This window comes from Chinchilla lanigera, unplaced genomic scaffold, assembly GCF_000276665.1.
Source record: "Chinchilla lanigera isolate Chin_1 unplaced genomic scaffold, ChiLan1.0 scaffold00049, whole genome shotgun sequence".
NCBI classification, from domain to species: domain Eukaryota; kingdom Metazoa; phylum Chordata; class Mammalia; order Rodentia; family Chinchillidae; genus Chinchilla; species Chinchilla lanigera.
This window is the reverse complement of record NW_004955450.1, coordinates 8,395,044-8,409,224: the sequence shown is the minus strand read 5'-3', so window position 1 is coordinate 8,409,224 and position 14,181 is coordinate 8,395,044. Positions and strand designations below refer to the sequence as shown.

Below are 14,181 nucleotides of genomic sequence, written 5' to 3'. Positions count from 1 at the left end.
GAATATTTAATTTGCAAAATTTCGTACAGGAAAAGATGTATTGCCATTATTCCCTCCTTTCACCAAATACACTAATCCCATCGTTCCTACCGGTGTCTGAAGCAGTTCTGAAAATCCTTTCCTGAGTTTCTGTAGTTGTGCTGTCGTGGCTGCCTTGATGTCTTGAATCACCTCCGAGTGTTTACCTTTTGTGGTCATTTGGGGAAGAGCCAGAAGTTGCATGGTGCCAGAGTACAGTGGATGAGGGCACACTGTAATATTTTTTTGACAGAAATTGCCACAAATGTAAAGTGTAAACTGATTCAGAAAGTGGCAAGAATGATGGGGTAAGTGTGTTGGAAGAGAGGAGGAGTATTTTGAGGAAGAGTAATAGCAGTGGGTCTTTTACTGTAATAAATTTAAACATTCACTATATTTTAAAATCACACTTACATTGAACACTCAGTGCATGCTGAGTCACTGGCAAGATTTAAGGGTGAGAGGGAATGGAATAGGAATATATAGAATGAGAAAAAAGGGAATATATAGAATGAGATGTAGTCTGTCTTCAGTCTTGGGGGAAGACAGGGTAGAGAGAAAGACATTTACATAAGTAACGAACACAAGGGAGAGACTTAATGTGGTAGATAGGTAGAAGGTTAGAGTAGATAGGTTAAGAAAAAAGTTAACAAGCTTTACACGTCAACTAGAACATCAGTGGGGGCAGGTGCTCTTTCATACCCCGTGCTGCTATAGTACATTAGCTTTCAGTCACTGAAGCAAACACCTGAGAAGGCTTGTGTTGGCTTACAGTTGTGGAGGTTTCAGTCCATGGTCAGTTGGCTCCATTGTGCTTGGCTCATATGGCTGGGTATCCTGTGGTGGTACGAGCATGTGATAGAGGAAGATGTTCACCTCGTGTGGCAGGGAAGCAGAAAGAGAGACCAGTGTCCTATAATCCCAACTGAAGGCATCCCCCCTGTGACCAAAATCTCCCACCTGGCCCTGACTCTTAAAATCCCCACCACTTCCTAGTAATGCCAGTCTGGGTCACCAAGCCTTTAACACTGGGCTTTAAGGGGACACTTAAGAGCCACATGCTCAGAGAACATTTTTGTGTCCCTAGTAGCACCGAGCACTGAGTCTCATACCTATAAGACACAGTGCTGGTTTGTAATATTTAATTTTCCTGGTTACCCTGTAAAGTTAATTTTCTCCCCATTTTATAAAAAGATGAAAGTGAAATTCTGAGAGGAAAAGTAACTTGTCCTAGATCACACAGCTGTTGAGAGCCAGTATTTATTTCTACAATCCATGTACTTCCCAGAAAGTTGAATTGTAACTTTTAATTGTAGTAAAATACCAGGACTTAAGCCATCTGTTTTATCTTTGAAGTTCTCTTATTTTTGTTTGCTGTGAACATCCTGAGAGTGCATTGTTAAATACTTTGTTTAGCAGATGATAGTGTCTACATAGAGTTGCCGCTGAAAGGCTGCCCAAAGACTGCAGAACTAATGGCCAACATGTCACTTGGTCCATAAAATGTCACAGTGGTCCATAAAATACCGTAGCTTCCTCTTGACTGTAGGCTTCTTTATTACTGTAGAATACTAATGGAGTTTCAGTCACTTCATTGATACCTTTGGTGTTCAGTCAGTTACTCTGGAAAAATATCTTCTGCAGAGAGGAGTGTAGTCCATGCCTATATCTAAAAGCAAAGGTATATTTTATTGTGGTGTTCAGAGGTGTTTGTGATCTTGCTGCTACTAAAAATTACATCTTTCCTTTTCAGCTTAAAGAAGTCCTCTGCTGAACTGAAAAAAATATTAGCCAATGGCCAGGTAGGTATTATTACCTATTAAGATTTTCAAATAATAATATCTTACTATTATCCAGTTTTTAATCCATAAACGTATTAAACAATAAAGAATCTGTGAATTTCTTCTTGTCATAAATGAGTAACATGGCTTAATTTGATTGGCAGGACAATTTGCAGCCTGTTTTTCAAACTGTGCTAATGGCTTTCACTCCCAGCAGATTGAAGGACCATGCACACACCCCGCTGCCGTCTCTGTCTAAAAAGTTAATCAGTTCTGAACAAGTGTGTCAACCCATGGGCTGTTGAAATGGCCCTGCATTCTGAGGCGACTGTTTCTTTCATTATCTTTGGGGAGAAAAGGAAAAACTGTTACCTTCTTACCTTAGTTCCATCTTTTGTCCTGAAACTAACACTGGCTTTGTTGGGGACCGGGGGAACCGCAGACCTTTGACACATAAAATCTCTGGGGTCCTGGAGGCCTTGGTTTGCCTGGTCGACAGGCTGTCTAAAACCAAATGACCTAACTCGGCCAGTGAGGGACGAACAGGCCTGCAGGCCAGTTATTTCTCACTAATTTTGATTCAAGTAAATGGCCACATCTGAAATAGTGTAGTGCTTTTAAACATACACTGGTAAATTAAGCTACCTACAGGGTCCTCAATTCTTCACTAGCAACGTAAGTGCGTTTTAGTGTTTGTTATAGTGGAAGCCCTTTGATAGCCTTGGAGGCAGGCGCCTGTCCATGGCGATCAAGCCTGCCTATTAGGCTCTATTGACTGAGACATCTGTGTCACTGCAAATAAAAGACTCTTATTGATTTTCTTAACTGCTGTTCACTTCCCGTCCATGTTTCGAAGGCTGAAATCTTAATTATCTCAGATGCTTATTCAGTGCCTTCACACGCTGACCTCTCCAAGCCTCATTGGCATTTCATGAATCAAGTACTTGTAGCGGAGCATGTCAAGAAGACAAAGCTGGGTCCTCATGCTTGTCCTTTAATATCACCTGTAACATTGTGGCCTAATAGATGTGCGTGCCTTGAAACCACGACTGTGTGGTCACGCTTCTGGAAGCCTGCTTACTTAGCACACAGTCCTTTGAATCCAGTTAGAAAAAATGAAGTCGATCTGGTTCTGACAGCTGATCGTCATTCAGTGTGTGTGAATTCTAGTCCTTAACTATTCTGCATACAGCTGAGAGAATCTGGTGTTAGGTGTATAATCTTGGTAGTCTCAAAATTTAGGTCTGTTATTTATTGATGGTTGTGCTGGGGATTGAACGCAGGATCTCATGCATTCTAGGCATGAGCTTTACCACTGAGCCACAGCCACAGCCCCCACATTCTTCATAGTTTTTACCTAATACAGTTATCTTTAAGCAGCCAGATGTCTGTTGAGATTGAGGTCCACATCCGCATCCCCCAGTGTCTGCACCGTGAGCACAAGCAGTGTAAAGTAAAATCTGACTAAAAGCAGAGAAAGCAAGCTGAGGATATTTATGTATCTTCGACACACTTGCATTCTAGTTACTAATTGTAATTTATGTACAAGTCAGTTGTGTTCTTTGGCTGGAAAATATATTTCAAAATTGACATAAATTAAGAAGCTTTAACTACATTTGTTCAACCCAGGCAATGGAAAATAACCTGTCATAGATTCCTCTTTCAAAAATGAAAAACATTTTCTTTCCACTGCCAAAAAAAAAAAAAAAAAAAGCATTCTGAAATGTTTTGACAACAAACCCGGTACCGTAAATATCTCAGTGGTCTCAGTTACGAGGTTCTCTGTGGTAGGAGATTGTCATGGCAATGATTTTTGACACTTAAAGATTGTTTATTGCTTTCCCTTGGGAGTGTGCTAACCCGACATTGGACAGTATGGCATTTTCTCTTTTAAGGATAAGCTTTTTGCTATTATTATTATTACTGTTTACTTTTGCTCAAAAAACTAAACAGAAAACCCCCATCTTTGGAAGCTTTCAAAATACCTCCTTCTACAAATTCCTCAGCTGAAGCTGTAGAGTAACTAAACAGTGGTGGGACCACACCGTGGTGAGGTAATGTGTGTGGTGTGGGCGTTGATATATTCCCGGGCTGCACGCTGACGCCATTGGGTATGGAAGATGTAAGTCACATTTAACGATACTTTAACACTTGAGCATAGTTTTTTATTTTAGCGGTTTATGCTCTCAAGCATTAATAATGATTTGCCTTTCCACTAGCCTCCACTTAGATTTAATAAGGAATTCATATTAATCATTAAAAGAAAGGGACATGATTCTTCAAGATAATCAAATATTGACAGGTTAGAAATAGCTTTCTGCCTGGGTTCATTGATATAGGTTATGTGATATAAATATTTATTTCTTTTCTGTCACTCAGAGTAAATGCCACCAATTGATTCAGCATTGATATAGTGTCAACAGTTCATAAGAAACATTTGACTGGCTTGTGTTTTCCGATTAGTCTCTGCTCTATAAAGTGGGATTTACTAAATCTCTCCAATTGTCTGCTCATAGAGTGTGACTGCTTTCTGAAACCATTATTGCTTCGATCTGTGAAGCAAAGGTCTGGGATAGCACTAGTTTCTATCAGACCCTTCCGTATAAAATAAGGGCTAATTGAGCATTTTTATTCTAATGATTTATCAACGATAGGTACTGATTTTCTTAACACCGGCAGATAATAAAGAATGTTTTCTTTCCTGATCCATAATTGAATTCCATTTTATTTTTCCCATTAATCTCATTAATACGTTCGATCAGGCACTGTTTTAAAAGTTTAACATGTAGCATTTGGAATGGAGACTTTGTTTTCCTGGTATCACCTTGTGAGAGAGGGTTCCATTTCTCCAGCTTAAAAAAAATACATCTGCAGATATTTTTGGCGTGTTTTATTGAGAGCTGTAAACCAGTCTCACTGCCCCGTTCGCTGGCTGTGTTTTCCCCACTTGGGTCCAGTGTGGCATTATCTGTTTAACACCGGCCCTGGGTTTGAAACTGGTTAGAAATATCCCAAAGGGTCAGTTTAAAGGATTTAAAAAGTACGCAGTTACTCTACGGATGTGTAACATTGACGTTTGTGTCTTTAAAGGTGTTTGTCCTCTTTCTGTCTTTTATGTTTTATAGTAGAAGATGACAGTATTTTCCTATTCCTGATGAGTCAAGTGTAAACATACTGTGAAGTCACAGATCTAGAACTAGTTCTGGTCCTGCTGCATCTTTGGCTGTTATTTAGAAAAGTTGAAATACCTTTGGAAAAACTCTTTGAATTCAGATCAAAAGGGGTGAGGAAGAGGAAGTACACTGGTGCCTCAGTCCATGAACTCAGTTCTCTCGAGATTCTGTTCGCAAACCTAACTGGACAAAAACCGAATCAAATTTCCCCATAAGGTCAACTTTGAGCCTAACCATTATATTTGATTCAGTTCTCATCCAACTTGGTTAGCAACCAGGATCGAGGAAAGAATCAGGTTCATGAACTGAGGTACCATTGTAGACTTCTGCTGTAAAATCAGATTTAAAAACCAAATCATCACCAATGTATAATATTCTTAGATTTTAGTGGTTTGCTTTGGATCCCACAAGGTGACTGAAACGCACGTGAGGCTGTGTGCGTAACGCAGAACTACACAGTGCCCTCTTCCACCCCACGCAGCCTCCCTGCCTGGGGGTGGCTGCTGTCTCCGTTTCTGTCTTGGTCCCGCCCCTCCTCCAGTAGAAGCAGACGCCCCACAAGTCATTTCTCCAGGTCATTTACCGTGTTGGCAGCTGACAGATAGCGACTGTAACAGTCACGGCTTTCTCTTCCTTCTCCCTCACATGTACTATCCTGCTACTTGTTTGCTTTTTTTTTTTTTTTTTTTTGGTTAATGCAAGAAAGCTGAACGACATTTAGAAACTCTTTGGCATCTTTAATGAATAAAACTTTACTTCACCTCTTTTCAGTATAAAAAGCTGTGTAGTTTTTTTAAACCCTTGTCTCCTTAAAAGCAAACATCATCGCAATGGGAAAGGGTCTTTTACTTGTGAGTGCCTTCCGTGAGCGGGGCCGCCTGCCTGGGGGCTGTGGCTGTGGGTACAGAGGAGTGATAGGGCACCTTGAAGTGGGCTGTGTCAGAGGACTGAGTCCTAGTCTTCTTGTTTTGTTTGGTTTTGTGTTTTTGAGACAAGGTCTTGCTGCATAGTTCAGGCTGACTTTGAACTCGCTATGTAGCCCAGGCTGGCCTCTAACTCGTGGCTGTCCTGCTTCAGCCTCCTGAGTACTGGGGTTACAGGAGTGGTCCATCATGCCTGGCAGAGTGCTTACTCATGACTAGTTGTTATGATTAGTTACAAAACCTAACTAGGTAGGCTAGTGGTCATAAAAGGCTGAAAGGTGACAGTTTTTTGATACTTGATCCCACCTGTAATATTTAAATGCAGTACTTTGTAGGCTTATAAAGCCCCCCCATTTCATAATAAGCACAGTTCCTGTGTGTTCATGCTCTCCCATCCAAGTACTAACCAGGCCCGACCCAGCTTAGCTTCTGAGATAGACAAGATCGGGTGCGTTCAGGGTGGTATGGCCGTAGACAGGGTTTATTAAATTATTATCTATCTATCTGTCTGTCTATCTTTTTGAGACAGGGTCTCCCTATGCAGTTCAGGCTGGCCTTGAGCTCACTTTGTAGCCCAGGCTGGTCTCGAACTCACAAGGATCCTCCTGCCTCAGCCTCCCGAGTGCTAGGATTACAGGCATGCGCCACCACGCCCGGCCTTCCTGCTCATCAACTAGAAAAGGCAAAAATGTTAATAGCTGTTTGTTAATTCCTTTAGTGATTTTTTTATAGCTAAAATCAATTAAAATAGCCCATTTTGACCAAATATGCATGTTTCAGACGTTTCTTTGGTAATCAATTCCTGAGCTCTTAATTTTCCTTTAAAAAATACTTTTTGCAACAGGTGTGGTAGTGAATGCCCGTAGACCTAGCACTTGGAAGGCTGAGGCAGGGGGATCACTTGAGCCCAGAAGTTTAAGAGCAGCCTAGAAATCACAGCTAGATAGACCCCATCAAACACTTTCTTTCAAACATGAGAAATATATATGTACTGTATAAAAATTAGAAAATTAAGATAAACTAAAAAGGAAAAGAAGGTAATATTTTATAATGTAGAAACACTGTAATCATTTTTTTAATGGATAGTGTCTCTTCAAGTGACATGTTTCTAGAACTTTCTCTTCAAAACCACTTTTATCTTTAGGTGACTCTTGCAGTCTTCCTTATTATGTATTGGATTCCATATTTCTGCCTTGTTTTTTTCTGTTCTTGAATTTGCTTCTACAGTGCTTAGCACTTACACTTACTCATGCGGCAGACATCTGTCCCCACCCAACCCTCCACTGCTTCTGCTCCTCACCCCGTCCCCCGATGATGTTGGACACCTGCCCTCCTGGATTATACTGGGTCCCAGTGCACCCACATCCATAGCCATCCCCAGGCCTGTGGAGTGGTGGGGAGGACATGACCATGAACTGGCCCTTCCAGAGCCTGGAGTCTGTGTTCTGTGTGCCTGCATGCTACTCAGCCTGGCATCTCAGTGCCACTAAGTCAGAATTTGTGGGCTTGACCAAGTGAAATTTCTCTCCTAGAAATCTACGTCAAGCCACAGCAAGAGTGCAGCTAGTTAGGCAAGTGAATGGTACAAATTAGGCCATCGGAGGCATGTTTGCCTTACTTAAAGAACTCTTCTTGGGGAATTGGCCTAGTTGACTCTCTGTACCTGCCAACAGATAGAACTCTTCACATATCCTTCATTGATCAAAGCAAACTGACAACCCTGCTAGTGTAGCAGCTCCAGTCGTTTGAAGCGTTGGCCTTCTTCATGCCATGTCTGTTATACAGGTTAAAAGTTTATTTATTGTTCTGTGTTAGTGGTATAAAAATAGTGAAGAACAGAATTTTCCTCAAATAGGAAATTAATTGCCAGTTTTTCTGACTCATTTTTTCACTGACCTTAAATATAGTAATTAGCTGATTGTAAATTGCCTCAGTCGAGTTGTACTACAGTTAAATTGGGTGTGGAATTGGTCTTTTCACATTAATCTGTTGATTCTCTTTTAGGGATCGGCAGAACAGCTCAGTAAGGAAGCTGTTTCTGTTACTTTCGCTGTACCCCTATCACAGCTCTCTGAAACTTCAACTTCAGAAGTGTACAGCAGAACAATATTTCCCTCGACAAATGAAGCCTGGCTTTATTCAATTGGCAGAAGTTTAGAGTAGAGCAAATATTTGAAGCTTTACTATAATGGTCTGAGAGCTAACTATTTTTTTCCAAGTGATGTTGAATTAAAAACTCCATCCTTTTCTGACCATGCAAGGCAGTGCAATTCCCTGGAAATCGATTTTTTTTTTTAGGGCTTACCATGGCTTTTCCCAAGCTTTTGCTATATGGAAAATAACCCCTTTATTGAATCTATTTAGTGAATAAAGTTGGCAGTTAATTTTTAAGCAACTGAACCAGTGCATAAAAAATGACTGAATGCATCAAATAGAGTCTGACTAGTCTCAGAGTCATTTGATAAATGATTATTTAGGGAGTTCCCCAAAAATCTCTAAAACATTATTTTGCAGGTGCTAGCATAATTCACCATCTAGTCGTGATAAAAATGAGGGTAGTATTTTTGGTACAGTAGATTTTATAGAATCTTAGAAAATGTGCCTGCTGTTTTATATGCTAATTATAAAAATAACTACTTCACTAAAACTACATACCTGTGTAGTTTTCCCTTTATGCATGATAATGCCTGACTACATGTGCACTTTGAAGTGCATTTATCTGACACGTTTGCATCAGAATAATATGATTTCCACACAGATATGGCTGTGTAATAATTTATCATTTGCAAAGAAAAAGTCCTCTTGTAGGAAAATGATAAGCATTATTCAGATAATCTGCTAAATGTTAATGATAGGGGCACCTGAGGAATCCCCAGGGGCTGGTGTATTTACAGATCATGGATTAGATTCCTGGCTATTGTCTGTGTGTGTTTGTTGTCTTTCCAAATTTGACTTTGCTTATGTGTAGTGCTGTTCGGTCCTGGTTATATGCAGTGCCGGAGACTGTTTTCTTATCCGTCTCTCTGACCTGACCCTTTTGAGCTATGTTATATCATTCCATTTTGACACCTTTTATCAAACTTTAATGAAATGACCCAGGCAAACAAATTGTCATTAAACTTTCCATCACTTTGTCCCTTGGTATCGTCTTTTATAAATTGGACAGCAAATGTTGTATTGATCTTCTCGTTCTTGCAGCTGAACTTGAAATGACCCAGACTGCTTGTTGTTTATGGCCCTGAGTTGCTTTTCCTTGACATTTCCATCCACGGCATGACACCCTTTCTGTTTTTCTTTCTTTCTTGTGGAGATGAATGAACAAGACATACGATATCAAGACACCCTTGGTCATGGCAACGGCGGCACCGTCTACAAGTGAGTAGTCAATTTTGTTTAAACTTTCTGTCCACTCTTGCAGAGTGCTGGGGACCCACAGACTCTGAGGCAAAGGTTTTTACATGATCACCAGCGCTCAGATTTTATTTCCGCGTTTGACTCCAGAACTCTGCAAGGTGTCTTCTGTTTTCTCAGGAATTGCCTGAAAAGCGCATTTATATTGCCTTTTTAATATTTCCAAGTCTGCATCTGTCATGGGTGAGCAGTTAATAGTCCACCATTAGCAAGTATACCTTTAACCGGCCTGAAGTTTAATGCGTATTTTCCTCTGCTCTTTCACACCATTTTTTTTTTTTTAACATGTTAACATCCTATGCTGGTCCCTTGCCCATCGACAGTTATGCCCAGTAGAAGCCAAACCTTATAAATACCATTGCTCGGCCCTGTGTTGGCACTATAAGTTATTAAAAAGCCTTCTTCCTGTTGTATTTCTCTCTCTCCTCACCCTGCTCCCTTGAGAGAATTTCCGCACACATTGATAAATATGTTAAGTTATAAAAGTCTCCCAAATTCTATTTGCAATGATCTTACCCTAAAGGAGAGTTCATTTTCATATTAAAAAATGCTAACCGTAAAAAATATAGTTCTCTCAACAGGGAAGTCTCTTTCATGCAGTAGTACAAAGTTTAAAATACATAATGTAATATCTGGTACTTAATAGTCTGCAATGGTGTATGAAAAATATTCCACTAGGAATTAAAAAATCCATACTCTGTAAGAAAGCCTTGAGGGAGTAATAAAGCTTTCCTTCAGAGAACTGTTTTCCATATGTGCGCTAACCCTGCATCGTGTTATGCTTGTGTTTCTTACCTTAGCTATTTGAACATCGATATTAAGCTACTGTTTCAGGGTTGTAAAATAATTAATTTATTTTCTAATTGGTTACTCATGTTCTTAGAGTTTTAAGTCCCGATTTGCCGCATGAATACAGATAGAAATTGCCCTGCTGTCACATGGCCATGAAGGATCATACCCTAAAATCCCAGAACACCCTTCATCCATCCATGGAGCCGTGGCGTAGGATTCTGTTTCCTGAGGCTAAAAGCTCCTTCAACGCCAACCGGTACGGCCACCCACCCAGGCCTTCAGGCTGCTCAGCTGGGATGTGAGTCCTTGCTCCTGAAAGTAGCCCTTTAGGAGCTCATGTCCACATATTTGGAATTGTTTATTTTCTCTGTACCTGACTGAGTATCTTGAAGAGCTGGCTTGGAAGTTAAGTCCTTCTACCTTGAGAATTCAGAGAAATATTTTATGCCGTCCTTGGGTCTCCTCCGTGAGTGGTGGAGGCCTGACGTGTCCAAGCTCTGAGCTACTGTTCCTGCTCCCTGGATCATGCTAGTGATCCCTTCCAGGAAGCCCTTCCTCCCGGTCTCCTCCTCCTCCTCACCCTTCTCTGACTTGAATTTTTTACCCTGTTCTGAAGGTTCCTAGAGAGGAAGTGCGAAGGAACCTGTGTACTCTCCTTGGCTTCTTGCAAGCTCCCTGGTCATCGATCACTGGGCTTTATTTCTGCCTGGGTTTCAGCTTGTGGTGGTGTTCGTTTATCTCTGGCTTTCAGTTCATTACAAAGAAATGGTATAATCATCAAGAAATGAAAATCCGCTTTACTAAAGTCTTCATAAAACACTGTTTGATGTATTATGATTGGGTTTCTCCTACACTAAGTTTACCTTAATGGTGTTGACTATAAAAATTGTGGTTTTTCAAACAAAAATGATTACATTGGAGGCTATGGTACATAAACTAGATGAAGAAAATATTGGAAAATCCACTCATTGGTAACAAAACTGCCTAACGGGCTTATTTAATTTTTTTCTTATAAAGTGTAATAAAGCTAATAAGTGCAAAGCAAAACTTTAATATTTCAGTCTTACTCTACTCAATGGGACATTGCAAGGCATATGCTGTCATGTGTAATTGCAATGTATATTATTTAATAGTTGGCGAATTCTCATTATGGGAGTCTAGATGTTTTCCGTAGCTATGCAGTATCAAGTTTTGGCCCCAGACAGTCGGCCACACGGTAATGTGGATTGTGTGCTGTCCCCTCCTAAGCTGCTGTGCTATGCTAGCGACCTAGCCAGGTGATTTTAAATTGGTGTATCTTGGATTACTAACTTGTGCTAAATGGATCATGAGAGACATATCTTAGACTAATGTATGGCTGAAGTGTAGGAGGAAGGAACGTTTAGGAAAAATAAATAGGTACATTTTCACTATTATTCCATTTTCCAAAGTGCTGCAAGTTCATTAAAAAAAAAATTCAGGAAAGACACGTTCTCTTTCTCCCTGAGAGGTTCACAGTGAATTTTTAAAACTTCAAGAAAGTCGAAATACAGTGTGTTGTGATTAAACATAGGGCTCTGAATTTGAATCCTGCGTTTGCTACCAACTAGTTGTGTGACCTTGAGCAAGTTATATAATGTCTCCCTCCTCGGTGTTCCCATCTGTAAATAGGGATAATGACAGTATCTGTCTTTCGAAGTTGTTGTGCGATTAGATGAGATTATTCACAAAAGGATTAGCACTGTGACAGGTACTAAGTGTTAGCTACTGGTAATGTTAGAACGAATAATGGAAAAATTGTTTAAACCTTGTATTTTCCACCCTTGGTCAGCCATGGGACTCTTTTTGGGGGAACATTTATAAAGATTTCATAGAGTTAAAGTTGTGAATTGACTTCATGAAATTCTGTATGTCTATTATTATATATATAATTCTGTTTTCTTGTAGTCTCTAATTGTGTCATGAGATTTATATTTTATCCTGCATATTATCGTACATGTGTGATTTTCTAAAAGCTTCATAGTATTTTCTTTTATCGGAATTTATTTTCAGATTCCTGTAGGGCAGCTGGTGCAGTGTAAAGCCCATTTACCCACCAGCAGGTATGAGGGCTCAGGGTTGTGTCGCCATTCTGTGGCAAAGCCAGAACTCTACACAGCATCACTTTTCTCTTCGCCCTGGCCTTTCCCTTAGGCCAGTGATGGCAAACCCTTTAAAGTTTTCAGTGATAACAAACAGCGGGCTGTGACACCCATGCCATAGGTTTGCCACCGCTGCCCCCTGAGTATTACGGTTTCTCATGCAGAGTGTACTGCGTCTCGTTGCATTTTCTGATATGTGCAGTAGAGTCTTAGGTGCTTGGTGCATGCTGGCTGAAATGCGCATGAGGCAAATGGGGGTTTTCTCAGTCCAGTTTTAGTAGGGCTCTTGAGTTGGATTCCCCCTGTATTCAGCTAGCTTTAGAGGCTATTCCTAGAAGAATGGGAATTTCTAAGACCTACATTTAGAGGATGAATTTTCTTGTAAATGTTAAAACCTTGAGGGGCTGGGGATTTAGCTCAGCGGCACAGCGTCTGCCTGGCAAGCACAAAGTCGTGAGTTAGATTCCTGGTCCCGGAAACCCCGCCCCCTCAAAAAAAGAAAACCTTGAGAATTTGGCATCCCTTGGTCCTGCATGCTAGCCGCTGTCCTCATTTTCTTGGGTAGCGTGTCGCCCTAAAGTGGCAGTGACTAACAGACCCAGTTACTTGGCAAATGTTCTGTGATTGCACAGTCAGTCCCTGCTTCCTGGACACACTGCTTGCCGGCATCGCTCCAGTTGTGAGTTTAGAAGTGAAGTAGTATGTAGCCTTAGGATTAAACTGTGCTAAGCTGGCCAACAGTCACCGAAGAATCATCTTTTATATTATTTTTTCCTCGATGTGGCTCATTCAAGCCAGGATTCAAATTATCAGTGTTTTGACCATGTATTCCAGTTTCCAGGCATTGAAACAGCAGTGAATTTTCTACCTCTTGCTCTTTCCCACAGCAGTGAAGAACCTGGTCTGGGATTTAGGTAGAATTTTCCATGATATAATGGGTGGCATATATGCTGCCCAAATAGCATTTTAAAGATGGGATATATGCCTTTATTTAAGAATTATTACCTAGAGACAATTAGAAGAGTGAGTATGTTTCAGAGGTGTTAGTTTCTTCCTTTCTCTTGTGTTTTTTTCTGGTACTGGGGATCAAATCTAGGAGTATCCTACCACTGAGCTGGCATCCCAGTCCTTTTTTTTCTTTTTTGACACAAGATCTTGTTAAGTTGCTCTGCTAGAACTTGACCTTGGGATCTTCCCGCTTCTGCCTCCCTCAGTGCTGGGATTACAGGCATGCACTACCTTGCCTGGCTTTGTCTTACCTATTTTAAGTGACACTTATTGGGCGGTGCGCTAAGGATGGTCCTTGGACGTCTAAGATCTTGGTAACTAAGATCATATGGAATGTTAAATTGTGTTCTGCCCTTGTGATATGACTATAGAGACCAACTAAAGAAAACTAGTGTTTGGAGGCTGGAAATGTATTCATTCGTCTTAATAATACGATTTATTTAGTGAGAATTAGAAGCCCTGATGGTCATTTATATAAAATGAGAAATTATCTGAGTTATCTAATTCTTATTCAGTGAGTAAAATATTTTAAGACATATGATTCCTAAAGAACATAATAAGAACTAGCCTTTCTTTCTTTCTTTCTTTCTTTTCTTTCGAGACAGGGTTTCACTATGCAGTTCAAGCTGGCCTCAAACTTGCAGCAATCCTCCTGCTTCAGCCTCTCGAGTACTGGGATTATAGGTGTGCACCACCACACCCCACCATAAGAACTATGCTTGATGGTGGAGATACAATCATATGTCAAATGACACCATTTTGGTCAGCGGTGGACCACGTATACCACAGTACTATGGTACTATGATATACCATAGTACTGTGGTATACGTGGTCCATAGTATACATACATGGTACCATAGTGTACATGGTCCGTCAGATTACATTGCCTGGTAATATTGTAGCCATCTTCATATGCATACATGCTATGGTGTTTGCACAAAGACAAGTAGGCTAG

The 14,181-nt window shown here is 40.5% G+C and overlaps 1 protein-coding gene across 7 annotated transcripts in view; it reads left to right on the top strand.

Moving 5' to 3' along the window:
* The window catches only part of Map2k5 (mitogen-activated protein kinase kinase 5), a 250,682-nt gene that overhangs the window by 49,034 nt on the left and 187,467 nt on the right, over positions 1–14,181 (top strand). For all 7 annotated transcript variants that reach the window (XM_005393687.2, XM_013518967.1, XM_005393686.2 and 4 more), the window contains exons 7-8: positions 1,772–1,820; positions 9,206–9,270. In XM_005393687.2, the coding sequence (XP_005393744.1) occupies positions 1,772–1,820; positions 9,206–9,270 (114 nt within the window). The remainder of the gene's footprint in view (positions 1–1,771; positions 1,821–9,205; positions 9,271–14,181) is intronic.